Raw genomic sequence first — 16,419 nt, 5'->3', positions numbered from 1 at the left:
GTTACAGCAATGCTATTATAATGTTACAGTAATTCTATAGCAATACTATTGTAATGTTACAGTAATGTTATAGTAATGCTATAGTAATGTTACTGTAATGTTATAGTAATGCTATAGTAATGTTACTGTAATGCTATAGTAATGCTATTGTAATGTTACAGTAATGCTATAGCAATACTATTGTAATGTTACAGTAATGTTATAGTAATGCTATTGTAATGCTATAGTAATACTATTGTAATGCTATAGTAATGTTACTGTAATGCTATTGTAATGTTACAGTAATGCTATAGTAATGCTATTGTATTGCTATAGTAATGTTAGTGTAATGTTACAGTAATGCTATTGTAATGTTATAGTAATGCTATAGTAATACTATTTCAATGTTACAGTAATGCTATTGTAATGTTACTGTAAAGTTACAGTAATACTATTGTAATGTTACAGTAATGCTATAGTAATACTATTTTAATGTTATAGTAATGCTATTGTAATGTTAGTGTAATGTTACAGTAATGCTATTGTAATGTTACAGAAATGCTATAGTAATACTATTTCCATGTTACAGTAATGCTATAGTAATGCTATAGTAAAGTTACTGTAAAGTTACAGTAATACTATTGTAATGTTACAGTAATGCTATTATAATGTTACAGTAATGCTATAGTAATACTATTGTAATGTTACAGTAATGTTATAGTAATGCTATTGTAATGCTATAGTAATACTATTGTAATGCTATAGTAATGTTACTGTAATGATATTGTAATGTTACAGTAATGCTATAGTAATGCTATTGTATTGCTATAGTAATGTTAGTGTAATGTTACAGTAATGCTATTGTAATTTTATAGTAATGCTATAGTAATACTATTTCAATGTTACAGTAATGCTATAGTAATGTTATAGTAATGTTACTGTAAAGTTACAGTAATACTATTGTAATGTTACAGTAATGCTATAGTAATACTATTTTAATGTTATATTAATGCTATTGTAATGTTACAGCAATGCTATTATAATGTTACAGTAATGCTATAGCAATACTATTGTAATGTTACAGTAATGTTATAGTAATGCTATAGTAATGTTACTGTAATGCTATAGTAATGCTATTGTAATGTTACAGTAATGCTATAGCAATAGTATTGTAATGTTACAGTAATGTTATAGTAATTCTATTGTAATGTTACAGTAATGCTATAGTAATGTTAGTGTAATGTTACAGTAATGCTATTGTAATGTTATAGTAATGCTATAGTAATACAATTTCAATGTTACAGTAATGCTATAGTAATGTTACTGTAAAGTTACAGTAATACTATTGTAATGTTACAGTAATGCTATGGTAATGCTATAGTAATGTTACTGTAAAGTTACAGTAATACTATTGTAATGTTACAGTAATGCTATTGTAATTTTACAGTAATGCTATAGTAATACTATTGTAATGTTACAGTAATGCTATTGTAATGTTACAGTAATGCTATAGTAATACTATTGTAATGCTATAGTAATGTTACTGTAAAGTTACAGTAATACTATTGTAATGCTATAGTAATGTTACTGTAAATTTACAGTAATACTCTTGTAAAGTTACAGTAATACTATTGTAATGTTACAGTAATGCTATTGTAATGTTACAGCAATGCTATAGTAATGTTAGTGTAATGTTACAGTAATGCTATTGTAATGTTACAGTAATGCTATAGTAATGTTACAGTAATGCTATAGTAATGCTACAGTAATGCTATAGTAATGCTATTGTAATGTTACAGTAATGCTATTGTAATGTTACAGTAGTGTTATAGTAATACTATTACAATAAATGGTGAGAGACAGCACCTTTTCAAACAGGGGCACAGGAAAGGGTTAGCCAAACCCCAATGTCAATCTCAAAAAAGGTAGTTTTCCAGCCTCCAGTAGATTTTAAAAGACCTTTATTAGTTTCTTACAGGGTCCATTATAACAACGACATTTCAAACCTATACCAGGTTCTTAATCATGTTTATAGAATAGTGTACAGGTGTGTCTTTTATACCTGTCCATTTCCTATAAGATTACACAATAGTGCCATCATGTGGTCAAAGTTTAAAATTACAAGTGATAAATAAAAATCTTCAGTTATTCAACTTATACATCTCAAATTAAATTTTTAAGCTAGTTGCCATCTTCTTCTTGATTTTTATGTATGTTTATCACATGCAACATTAAAACCAAATACTATTACATCTACAAATAAAACCTATACACATAAAAAAATTGGAATCAAATTTGCTACTACAGATAAATGCTACAATTATCAACTAAAAAAATAATGACCATTCAAATTCTTTATTCAGACCTTCAGGTATCATAGTATTTAGCTTATTAATCCAAAACATCTCCCTTCTTTTAAGCAATTGGTCCCTGTCACCTCCCCTCCTGGGTCTGTCAACTTGTTCAATGACTTGAAATCTCAGTTGACTGAGTAAAGAGAATAGTTACTGACAAAAAGAAATGTGATATAAGATTAAAAGAAATGGCAGAAAAAATCAAAAGAAGAGGGTATCCAGAAGAACTAATTACAAAACAATTAGAGTACTTTAAAAATAAGGAAGATTGCAACACAAAAAACAAAACAAAAGAAAACAGAATGGTTTTTGTAACCCAATACAATACTTTAGGATCTAAAATATCACATATTATTAATAAATACTGGCACATACTTCGAGAATGCAATCCTCAAGTGGAAGATTTCAAAAACATACCTATAGTAGCTTACAAAAAAACTAAGAACCTGAGAGATTTACTGGTAAGAGCAGATATAGGTAGCAAAAAGAAAAGCATTCAAACATCAATAGGACCTGATAATAGAGGTTGTTATCCTTGCCTACATTGTAGTCACTGTAGTTCCATAATAAAGGGGAAGGAATTTTTCCACCCTATCAAGGGGACCAAATATCCAATCAAAAAATATCTAACATGTAGAAGCACATACTCTATACACCTCATTAAATGTCCGTGTGCCAGGATTTATATAGGTGAAACTAGTAGGGAGGTAAGAACAAGAATCACTGAACACAAATCCAATATCAGAAATAAAAATACAGAAGCACCTGTTTCCTGTCACTTCCTCTCCATGGGTCATAACATCAGTCAACTGAGATTTCAAGTCATTGAACAAGTTGACAGACCCAGGAGGGGAGGTGACAGGGACCAATTGCTTAAAAGAAGGGAGATGTTTTGGATTAATAAGCTAAATACTATGATACCTGAAGGTCTGAATAAAGAATTTGAATGGTCATTTTTTTAGTTGATAATTGTAGCATTTATCTGTAGTAGCAAATTTGATTCCAATTTTTTATGTGTATAGGTTTTATTTGTAGATGTATTAGTATTTGGTTTTAATGTTGCATGTGATAAACATACATAAAAATCAAGAAGAAGATGGCAACTAGCTTAAAAATTTAATTTGAGATGTATAAGAAGTTGAATAACTGAAGATTTTTATTTATCACTTGTAATTTTAAAATTTGACCACATGATGGCACTATTGTGTAATCTTATAGGAAATGGACAGGTATAAAAGACACACCTGTACACTATTCTATAAACATGATTAAGAACCTGGTATAGGTTTGAAACATCGTTGTTATAATGGACCCTGTAAGAAACGAATAAAGGTCTTTTAAAATCTACTGGAGGCTGGAAAACTACCTTTTTTGAGATAGTAATACTATTGTAATGATCTGAGCTTAGTAGGGCATGTAGGTGGCATTATACAGCCTATTGAACTGCAGGAGTAATGCCACTGATCTGAGGCTTAGTAGGGCATAGAGGTGGCATTATGCAGCCTATTGAACTGCAGGGGTAATGCCACTGATCTGAGGCTTAGTAGGGCATATAGGTGGCATTATACAGCCTTCTGAACTGCAGGGGTAATGACATTGATCTGAGACTTAGTAGGACATATAGGTGGCATTATACAACCTTCTGAACTGCAGGGGTAATGACATTGATCTGAGACTTAGTAGGACATATAGGTGGCATTATACAACCTTCTGAACTGCAGGGGTAATGCAATTGGATCTGAGGCTTAGTAGGGAATATAGGTGGCATTAAACAACCTGCTAAAATGCAGGAGTAATGTCACTGATCTAAGGCTAAGTAGGGCATATAGGTGGCATTATGCAGCCTATTGAACTGCAGGGGTAATGACATTGATCTGAGACTTAGTAGGACATATAGGTGGTGTTAGAGGTCCTCACTGGGCCAGGATACCACTTGACACTGATCAGTATTCTGCTCTCCACTTGGAACTGAGTATTTCACCATACAAGGCTTTGGAGAGCAAAGATCAGACATGCACACAGAATACAGTCTAAGTCTTATCTGTTTATTATAAGCAGTGCTGTGCTCATAAAGGTGGTTACATGGCACATGGCTATACAGTGACGCAGTTTACAGAAAACAAAGTATGAAAGGAGTGAACCAAGATAAAAGTGAAAACGGGCATTCATCCAAGGACATAGCAAGGACATAGTCCCAAGATAAGGTTATTATGCAAGAAGTTAAATTAGAAAAGATTGACCTCTGCGCCTATTAACAACCTATGTGCCCGGGGAGGGGTAATCCTAGCTGGTACCCAATGTACAAGAAGAAAATTAAGGTATAACCCAAGGCGCCTACCCTAAGGAGGCTAGGTGTATGAAAATGTAAAATCTAATTATGATTTAAACTCCAGTGTGGTCTGAAAATGTTTTAATACATAAATAAAAATGTTTTGCAGATAAAACAAATATACATACAATGCTTCAAGTAAATATACAATGCTTCATGGATCCATGATAAATAACAGATAGAATAAAATCAAAGTCGAATAAGATAAAACAATAAAATATAGAGGTAATACAATAGTGCTTGAGCTATAGTATACAATACTATATTATACAATAGCAGCGAAAGAAATGATTGTGGACAATCTTGTAGTGAATTTTCTGATGGAATTCTAAGATGAATTAAATGTGAGGAGAAAAAAGCTAAAAATGTGTGAAAAAAACTCCTCAAAAATAAAGTGTGTGGGTGAAAAAACTTCAAACTGTGATCCAAAAAAATTCAAAAAAAATTTTGTAAAAAATATAATCCAAAAATATATATATATATTCCACAAAAGTGTAGTCTGATCCAAAATCGATACAAATGTTGAAAATAAGAGTGTCAGCAATGTCTCAATATAAAAATTGGTGTATAAAAAGATATAATGTCAGTGTTCCATTATTCCTAAAGATCCTTATCCTCAAAAAAAGGTCTTCAATCCAATAAAAAATGAGTGCAAAAAAATAAAAAATGAATACAAAAACAAAAATAAAAAATGAAAAACAGGAAAGAATAACCTGTGGAGAGAGAAGAAAAAAATATAGTGTAGATTGTCCTAAATGTTCAGCAAATAATGAAATAAGGCTTACCAGTTCTGGTCAACGCGTTTCGGCCCGTGCTAGGCCTTTCTCAAGACTGGTTTTGGTATACTGGTGGCGGCCTTATATAGTTTGTTTAACCGGAAGTGATTTGTTGTTCACTTCCGGTTTTGCCGAATTTGCTATCTTGTTTTGGGGCTAAATCTAGTTAAAGTTGTTTGTAGTTTACTTATTTTGGTGTGGAGTTAAGGTAAATTGCTTCCTAAGTTTAACATTTGTTATTATTAGCCCTTGCCTAATACCTCCGTGGGTAACGTGACGTCACTTCCGGTCTAGGTAATTTTTACGATCGGTTTTGTAGATCGTGTATTCGAATTAGGTATGTATTTCAATGGGAGTCGGGGAATCTATATTTTTCTTATTTCCTTACCAAATTGTGTTTCTTAATGCTGGTAAACATAGGTCCGTGATCGGACCGACCTGATTGGTCATGACGTCACGGCCTCGGGTTGGCGCCTTTGATTGGTTCTGAAAGGTGGGTTTGCCTAATCCTGCCTTACTATTGGTGTGTGAATAGCCGTAGTTATAATAGTATTATGTTTCCTTGAACTATTTGGATATGAAGATTGCATTAATCCTAGTATAATGGTATTGTCTAATATTGATCTTCTAGGGGCTTTTTTTCTTTTTTTGTGCGATCCTAAAAATAGATATCTTAGTATAACTTTCGTTTCTATTTGTTCATAATAAAAAAAATTTTTATTCTCAACTGTATTGTTTGAGACTGTCAGTAAATGTTCGAGATTGTCAATGAACATAGCTTTTTAGCATATTATTCATATGTTTTTTTACGAAAGATGGACTTTGGTTATCGGCGTAACAGGGGAGGGTAATTGTATCTTCTATTCTCTTTCTAATAGTGAGAGACATATGTTTTTTTACGAAAGATGGACTTTGGTTATCGGCGTAACAGGGGAGGGTAGTTGTATCTTCTATTCTCTTTCTAATAGTGAGAGACATAAAGGTCTGGGTGCTTCTGAAATTTAATTTAGTGGTTTTAAATTTTCTTCTTTAAAGAGGTTTCTTTTTTATATAGGATACCTTTTCCTAGTTTCATTAGTACCTTTTTGGTGATGTAAAATCGGAATGTTGTCATACTATCTACTTGTAGGATTAGATGGAATCAAGGAGAGGAATGAGTACTTACCCTAAATAGATAGGGATATGTGTATTGACCTAAATGAATAGTTTTATACACGTATTAATAAATTGAATAGTTAATCCTTTCCTATAAGGAGATTAATGTTCCCTATAGGACTTAGGGGACGTCAAGATATAGGGACTTGTAGCGGAATTTGGGTTTGGGTCTCATAGGAGTGTAACCATGTCAACTTTTGATCGTTACCTTCATTGTGTATTTTCCCATAACCCCCGTGATATATCACTTACCCAAGATTCATAAAGCACTGCAAAACCCCCCCGGAAGACCGATTATTTCAGGTATCAGGTCACTCAGTAGTAATTTATCTGAATACGTTGACCTGAATTTACAGAGGTATGTCCAACAACTTCCCTCTTACCTGAAAGACTCTACCCAGGTTTTGAATCTACTGGAAGATATAACATGGGAAGAAGGCTTCATTTTAGCCAGTTGTGATGTCACATCATTATATACCTGTATTCCTCACCAAGAAGGAATTGAAGGGGTGGAATATTTCCTGAAAAAGGACAACGAAGTCGTAGATGAACAAAGGAGATTCATTCTGGATAGTATCAAGTATATACTACAACACAACTATTTTTGTAATAACGGACAATATTACCAACAGATTTGTGGAACGGCGATGGGGACCAGGTTCGCGCCTAGCTATGCCAACCTATATATGGGTAAATGGGAGCATATCTTTTGGGAATCCTGCCCAGCTAGCGCGGACCTGGTCCTCTATCGCCGTTATATCGACGATATACTAATAGTCTGGAAGGGGACACAATCGGATCTTTGACTTTGAGATCATGAATAAAAACAAGAACAACCTACATTTTACATATACCAGCAGTCAGACCGATATAATCTTCCTCGATTTAAAAATCGAAGTAAAAAACGGAAAGCTAGAGACCTCAACCCACTTTAAACAAGTGGACAGCAATAACTATATACACATGACCAGCTGCCACCATTTCAATTGGAAAAATAACATACCAAAGAGTCAACTGTTAAGAATGAGGAAAAATTGTTCCACTGCAGACAAATGGGAAGAACAGGCAACAACGATAAAATATAAATTTCTTGAGAGAGGGTACAACGAGACAGAATTGGACCAGGAAATTCAAGAAGTCAGGATGATCGACAGATCCACTCTTACCAAATATAAAAAACCAAAAACAACAACAAATGAAGAGTCACTGGATATAGCGATGATCACAGAGTACAGTGATAACAAAAATATCATTGAGAAAATATTTAAAAAACATTGGGGTATACTAAAAGACGATGATCTGATAGGTGAAAAACTCCCTACTCAACCCAGGTTCATTTACAGAAAAACCAAGAACCTGAAAAACAAACTAGCCCCGAGTATACCGAAGAAAAAGACCGCCAGAGTTACAAATGTGTTTGGAAAAGAACTTAAAGGATTCTTTCCGTGCATATCATGCAAGTCTTGTAAACACGGTATAAAAGCATCATCCTTCATTTGCCACAACACCAAGGAAACATATAAGATCAAGGATCTAATCAGATGCCAAGACAAGGGCATTATATACATGCTCCAATGCTCATGTGGCCTACAATATGTGGGCCAAACTTCTAGAACCCTGAAGGATAGGATGCGAGAACATCTGCTACAGATCGAAAAACTAAATGTAGACACACCGTTATACAAACACTTTGTAGATAAACACAAAGGCAACACCAAAGAACTTACCTTTCTAGGGATACAAAAGATCAAAAAGGATTGGAGAGGAGGGAACCATGAAAAAAGACTCCTCACAGCAGAATCCAGGTGGATCTTCAACCTAGATTGTCTATACCCAAGAGGTCTTAATAACAAAGAAGACTTGTCGCACCTTTTCAACATGGTCTAACCACATCAGAGATTCTGAATCGAAAATAGATCCACAACAAAATGAATCTTCCTGACCAAATTAACCCCTCTCAAAAGGTTTCTACTAAAGTAGAAATTTCAAATTGAAAACAGACTCTATATACCAGACATTCTGAATTGGGAAAAAAAAGACCCACCACAAATTGAAGCTTCTCTGACCAAACCAACCCCTCTCAATAGGCTTTTACTAAAGTAGAAATTTTAAATTAAAAACAGATACCTCAGAAAATGAATCCCCTTTGACCAAAGACTCTCTTTTTCAAATTACACCTTATGATTCAAACCTTGATAAGAAACATCCAAAAAATACACAATGAAGGTAACGATCAAAAGTTGACATGGTTACACTCCTATGAGACCCAAACCCAAATTCCGCTACAAGTCCCTATATCTTGACGTCCCCTAAGTCCTATAGGGAACATTAATCTCCTTATAGGAAAGGATTAACTATTCAATTTATTAATACGTGTATAAAACTATTCATTTAGGTCAATACACATATCCCTATCTATTTAGGGTAAGTACTCATTCCTCTCCTTGATTCCATCTAATCCTACAAGTAGATAGTATGACAACATTCCGATTTTACATCACCAAAAAGGTACTAATGAAACTAGGAAAAGGTATCCTATATAAAAAAGAAACCTCTTTAAAGAAGAAAATTTAAAACCACTAAATTAAATTTCAGAAGCACCCAGACCTTTATGTCTCTCACTATTAGAAAGAGAATAGAAGATACAACTACCCTCCCCTGTTACGCCGATAACCAAAGTCCATCTTTCGTAAAAAAACATATGTCTCTCACTATTAGAAAGAGAATAGAAGATACAATTACCCTCCCCTGTTACGCCGATAACCAAAGTCCATCTTTCGTAAAAAAACATATGAATAATATGCTAAAAAGCTATGTTCATTGACAATCTCGAACATTTACTGACAGTCTCAAACAATACAGTTGAGAATAAAAATTTTTTTTATTATGAACAAATAGAAACGAAAGTTATACTAAGATATCTATTTTTAGGATCGCACAAAAAAAGAAAAAAAGCCCCTAGAAGATCAATATTAGACAATACCATTATACTAGGATTAATGCAATCTTCATATCCAAATAGTTCAAGGAAACATAATACTATTATAACTACGGCTATTCACACACCAATAGTAAGGCAGGATTAGGCAAACCCACCTTTCAGAACCAATCAAAGGCGCCAACCCGAGGCCGTGACGTCATGACCAATCAGGTCGGTCCGATCACGGACCTATGTTTACCAGCATTAAGAAACACAATTTGGTAAGGAAATAAGAAAAATATAGATTCCCCGACTCCCATTGAAATACATACCTAATTCGAATACACGATCTACAAAACCGATCGTAAAAATTACCTAGACCGGAAGTGACGTCACGTTACCCACGGAGGTATTAGGCAAGGGCTAATAATAACAAATGTTAAACTTAGGAAGCAATTTACCTTAACTCCACACCAAAATAAGTAAACTACAAACAACTTTAACTAGATTTAGCCCCAAAACAAGATAGCAAATTCGGCAAAACCGGAAGTGAACAACAAATCACTTCCGGTTAAACAAACTATATAAGGCCGCCACCAGTATACCAAAACCAGTCTTGAGAAAGGCCTAGCACGGGCCGAAACGCGTTGACCAGAACTGGTAAGCCTTATTTCATTATTTCATTATTTGCTGAACATTTAGGACAATCTATATTTTTTTCTTCTCTCTCCACAGGTTATTCTTCCCTGTTTTTCATTTTTTATTTTTGTTTTTGTATTCATTTTTTATTTTTTTGCACTCATTTTTTATTGGATTGAAGACCTTTTTTTGAGGATAAGGATCTTTAGGAATAATGGAACACTGACATTATATCTTTTTATACACCAATTTTTATATTGAGACATTGCTGACACTCTTATTTTCAACATTTGTATCGATTTTGGATCAGACTACACTTTTGTGGAATATATATATATATATTTTTGGATTATATTTTTTACAAAATTTTTTTTGAATTTTTTTGGATCACAGTTTGAAGTTTTTTCACCCACACACTTTATTTTTGAGGAGTTTTTTTCACACATTTTTAGCTTTTTTCTCCTCACATTTAATTCATCTTAGAATTCCATCAGAAAATTCACTACAAGATTGTCCACAATCATTTCTTTCGCTGCTATTGTATAATATAGTATTGTATACTATAGCTCAAGCACTATTGTATTACCTCTATATTTTATTGTTTTATCTTATTCGACTTTGATTTTATTCTATCTGTTATTTATCATGGATCCATGAAGCATTGTATATTTACTTGAAGCATTGTATGTATATTTGTTTTATCTGCAAAACATTTTTATTTATGTATTAAAACATTTTCAGACCACACTGGAGTTTAAATCATAATTAGATTTTACATTTTCATACACCTAGCCTCCTTAGGGTAGGCGCCTTGGGTTATACCTTAATTTTCTTATTATGCAAGAAGCTCACATTAGCTTATTTCTTCACAGTATAATAAGCTAAATTCGTGGGTGCAAGACAAAATGGTGTCAGTATGGTTATATATATTCTTACAGGTGGCATTATACAGCCTGTTGAACAGCATGGTTAAGGTCACTGATCTGATGCTTAATAGGACATATAGGAGGCATTATAACGACTGCTCAACTGCAGGGGTAATGCCACTGATCTAAGACTTAGTAGGGCATAGAGGTGGCATTATACAGCCTACTGAACTGCAGAAGTAATGTCACTGATCTAAGGCTAAGTAGGGTACATAGGAGGAATTATGCCAACAAAATTGCAGGGGTAATGCCAGTGATCTGAGGCTTAGTAGGGCATAGAGGTGGCATTATACAGCCTACTCAACTGCAAGGGCAATGATGTAAACCTATGTTATAATGAAAACCTGGCCTGTTGGAGGGTACTTTAAGACCACGTTTGCGAAACACTGCTCTACCCTACTATAGATATGCATTATACCACCATCTAGTAGTCAAATGTGAACAATGTTTCAATGTTTTAAAACATTTATTATACAGACATTATGCAGCAACAATATCCCACACTTCACATTAGGGGTTATAACATTTTTAGTACATTTTTTTTTAACTCCTGCTACAAAAGGGCTTTTTTTGTTTTAAGATTAATTTAACCCTAATTACCAACTCTCCTAAGTTTTCAATGATTTGCCATCTCATTTGGCGGATATAGTGACCAGCCTCTAAAAAGTGGCTAGAAACGGGGGCCTCACTCCATGCATCTAATGTTGGACCTGTGTTGACTCATCCTATCTCGCACCCTTCTGATCGTCTCACTAATATAAATTCTGGAAAACAGGCATTTAATAAGATATATGAAATCAGATGGGTCACACATGTAGTAACTCCAAATTTTACATTTTCTCAGAGTTTGTGGATGCTGGCATTCTGCCACAGCACTGCAACTTGCACATCCCAGGCATGGAAAAGTGCCAGTATTTCTGGAAGCAAGATGTACCCATGTCATTCGTTACTATTAAGTCACTCTCCTGTATGCTATCATTGGGGTGGTTTGGAAAGCCTCAATATTCGAATTACAGGTTTTCAATATATTCCAATGCTTGTTAATTATTGTGCTTATCTCCTGACTATAGGGGTTATTGAGTCCCACACATTAATCTTTGCGATTTATTTGATGTATTTGCTCATTTTTTTTTTTTATTACCTTCTTTTTTATTTTCTCAGTTTCAGCCGCTATCAATTTGTTAGGATAGCCTTTTTCTTTAAATCTATTGGACATTTCTTGTTACCTATAGTTCTATTTACCCTCATCAATTGACTCAGAGATAAAGAATTTCTTAGTACACTATGGTGAAAATTGTCATAAATCAGTATTGTGATATCAATAATAATGTGTTCCTATCAGTGATTTTCCTTCTCTACATTCAAAGTATGTTAACTTGTTTACTTATATACTACAGTATCTAGGAATACTATGCTTTCCTCACTAAAAGTCAGCATAAACTTTAGCCCTTTCACTGCTCAATTAAGCTGATCCACACCACGCCAAAAATATCATCAACGAAGCACCACCAAGCTACCCCATATTGTAAAAATGTATTTTCATACACAAATTTATCTTCAAATCATCTCATAAATATATTAGCGTATGAAGGGGCCACTTTGGACACCATGGCTGTACCTCTTATTTGCAGATACCATTTATCCATAAATAAAAAGTAGTTATATAATACTATCTGCAAAATATCTTCAAAAACTGTAACTGTACTTCATTGTATACTCCTGTATTTGGTAGACCCTATAAAACTCATGATTAATCACAGTATATAAATTGCATACATCTAAGGTATATAAAACATATCTTGTGCTTTGCAGGGGTAGATTCCTTAATTTCTCAATGAAATCGACAGTATCTCTTATGTAAGATGTTATCTTAAATACCTCAGGTTGTAAGATCCTATCAAGATAGGTAGCTATGTGTGTAAACACTTACTCAAACCCAACTACAATAGGGCATCCGGGGGCTTCTCTTATATTTTTGTGAACCTTTGGTACTGTGTTAAAAATATCTTATCCGAGACATCTGTAGGACATACAGATAGCACTATATGGTCATGTAACACATAACATGCATCATCTGCAAAGCAAGAAATGTTAAGTGTTATCAAATAGTCATAACTATTTATTCTCCCTGCAGGGTTCTTGTCTCCAACAGATGGGGTGACACTAAGAAGGAGCATGCATAACCTGGTGCATGTATACCTGGGTGGCACAATGTCCCAAATCCCAATATCAAGCAATGATCCAATCTTCATCTTGCATCATGGCTTCATTGACAAGTGAGTATGAGTTACATTAGAACTGTTGTTCCTACACTTAAATTCTAGCGCCTAGAGGCAGCATGATCTGTGTATAGTACATAATAACATAGTAGATGAGGTCAAAAATACAGTTTCAACTTATACAGATCCCACCTGATTTACTATAAAATAAAGATGCTATTTGAACTTAGAAGCCGACCCATTAAATCTAAGTAATCATAAACCTAATTTCTATTTTTAGCCAGAATTGTAAATAAGCCATTTTAAAATCTTATTGGCATTCACTACCTCCTTAGGGCAAGGAATTCCACAATTTGATTGCTTTTACATTGATAAAACGTGTACGTGGCTGGAGATTAAATCTCTCTAAAGTGTGACATGTCACAAACAATTGCCTAGGAATAAACAGCGCTTCTGCCAACTTGGTATATAGGCCTCAAATATATTTGTATAGGGTAATCATATACATTTATCAGACCCAATGTGGCTAGTCTCTTCTCATAGTTTAAATCCTCCAGTCCCCTTATTGGTTTTGCAGCCCTTCTCTTAAATGTTATACAATTGTGCAATGTCATTTTTTTAAAATTGGTTCCTATAACTGCACTTAATACTCAAGGTGAAGTCTTATCTTCATACATGCTAGTCTCTTTTCAGCCTTAGACACAACTGCCCTGCATTGTGCACTTATTATTTGCTTGTTATTTATATGCATATAGGTAGGCTGCATATTTTACTTCTAAAATGTAGAACCTTACATTAACCAATATTAAAACTAATTTGCCATTTACCAGCCTATTCTTTAAATTTTTGTAAATTCCCTTGCAAAGCAATTACATCCTGCACTGGCCTAATACCTTACATAACTTTGTACCATCACAAAAATGAAGATGCATAATCCTTTTTCCAAGTCATTTATAAAAATATTAAAAAGAACAGGGTCCAGCATTGATTATTTGGGAACCCCACTAATTACATTTTTACAATGTGGGTATTTACTACAACACGTTGCTCTCTGTCTTTATTCCACTTTATCCATGAACTAATATGTTTTAGCTATTCCCAGTCCCTTATTTATGTACAGTAATCTATCAGGTGGAGCTGTATTAAAAGCCTTTGCATGAACCAAATAAATCACAACAACTGGTTCCCCTTTATCTATATTTTACTTTCCTACTCATGGAATCTAATTAGATTACCTTGGTATGATCTATTTCTCATAAAACCAAGAGTATATTTGTGTACATCAGTTCAACACAGCATGAATATAATCCTTTATCTTCCCTAGTACCAGACTTACTGGTCTATAGCTTCCTGTATCAGATTTACACCAGACTTGGGTCATGAGCAATTAATAGTACCGGTTAAGCTATGACAGTGCTATGTTTCCTTAGAACCCTTGGGTGTATTCCATCTGGACCTTGAGTTTTATTTTTCTTGATATTATCCATTTTTTCCCTGATATCATCTAGAGAGAGAACTCAGTTATTGGTATAGGCTTCTATGATCTAGATCAATATTTCTCCCATTGGTTCTTCTCTTATGGATAGTGAAGAAAAGAGAAACGTTTGCTACCTTAGCCTTCCCACGATCACTGTTAATCATGCTACCCTTCTCCAATTGTAAATGTACTTATTTCTTTTACAAGATATGACGAGTCCACGGATTTCGCCTCCTGGTCAGCAGGAGGAGGCAAAGAGCACCACAGCAGAGCTGTATATATAGCTCCTCCCTTCCCTCCCACACCAGTCATTCTCTTTGCCTGTGCTTGTGATAGGAAGAGGTAAAGTAAGGTGTTAGTTTAGATTCTTCAATCAAGAGTTTATTATTTCTTCTGTAGTGCCTAAGTGTGCTACTTTGTTAGGGTGTAGCCTAATCCAGATCAGTCTCTTCAGTTATCAAAAGAGAAGCATCTGGTGGCTTCAAAGCATTGGGAACTGGAGGGACCTATTCTCTCTGTGCCTCCCATGATGTGTGCTGTCCTTTAGATAATGGTCTTAGCATGTGGTAACTAAGACCCTCTATGTCTCCACAGATCTACAGGAGGGAACTGCAGGACCTCTTGGTTGTGGGACTAATTAAGCTGTCGCCCAGCTTCCAGGTACGTGCAGCTGTTTTGTCTCTGGGGAAGGATTTTTATCTCAGAGGGTGGGCTGTAATTGGTACCCCTGCTTATCAAACTGAACTCTGGTGTAACTAGGGAGTTTACAGTTTGTTGGTACAAGGTCACATAATGGGGCTACGATGCTGGTATGGGCTCCTGATGCGATCTTTGGTGACTGTTATGACGCTGGGGGTTTTCATAGTATTATTATTATTATTAGACTGTGTTCTGGCTAATGCATACGCAAAGGGTACTGCTTTATTGCTGGATCGTTGTTCTCAGGGGATTTTTGAATGCGCGGCCATTAAATTATTTTATTGCGGCGGGCATTTCCTCTGATTGCCGCCCACGAGGGGCGGGGCTTCCTTCACGCGCTTCAGACCGGATGTGTCTGGAAGCCGCGCACTTGTCTCTCACGGAGTTTGCTAAGGATGCTAGCTTAGGGGCTTGTCTGGACCGCATGGTGTAACTTGAAGCAAGCGGTCAGCAGCGTCAGGGAGTTTGTTCACTATCTGTGTCAGTAGTGTGGGGGCAGGTAGGCGCCGCAGTAGCGCTGTTACAGGGTGCTCTGGTGGCTAAAGTTTTTTTTTTTCTTTTCATCAAATTGCAAAGGGTACTGTGTGTTTTTACTGTGAAATTTACAATAGGGCCAATACATTGTTTAGTTATATATAAATATATTGGGATTAAAGGTGACCAAGCTGCACTTTGTTTAGTACCATAATCGTCACAGAGATAAATAAGATTATGGATATTGAAAGTGTCACATGCTCATTATGTTTAAATGCAAATGTGGAGCCTCCTGTTACTTTTTGTCCTGCTTGTACAGAAAGGACTTTACAGTTCAGGGATAACATTTTCTTTAAAAAAAAGTTTGTCTGTAGTGGATGCTGCTCAGGATTCTGCTGAAGAGGTTCAGAATATGCCGCAGCTGTCCCCCCAAGCGTCACAGCCATTACCACTCTCTCAGGCAACTCCAAGT

At 34.9% G+C, this 16,419-nt stretch overlaps 1 protein-coding gene across 1 annotated transcript in view; it reads left to right on the top strand.

Moving 5' to 3' along the window:
- The window catches only part of LOC128659663 (tyrosinase-like), a 142,675-nt gene that overhangs the window by 59,011 nt on the left and 67,245 nt on the right, over positions 1–16,419 (top strand). Inside the window, exon 3 of the mRNA XM_053713232.1 lies at positions 13,213–13,354. Within this exon, the coding sequence (XP_053569207.1) occupies positions 13,213–13,354 (142 nt within the window). The remainder of the gene's footprint in view (positions 1–13,212; positions 13,355–16,419) is intronic.

Source organism: Bombina bombina, chromosome 5 (assembly GCF_027579735.1).
Source record: "Bombina bombina isolate aBomBom1 chromosome 5, aBomBom1.pri, whole genome shotgun sequence".
Taxonomy (NCBI): domain Eukaryota; kingdom Metazoa; phylum Chordata; class Amphibia; order Anura; family Bombinatoridae; genus Bombina; species Bombina bombina.
The sequence above is the reverse complement of the archived record's forward strand: the minus strand, read 5'-3'. Positions and strand labels throughout refer to the sequence as shown.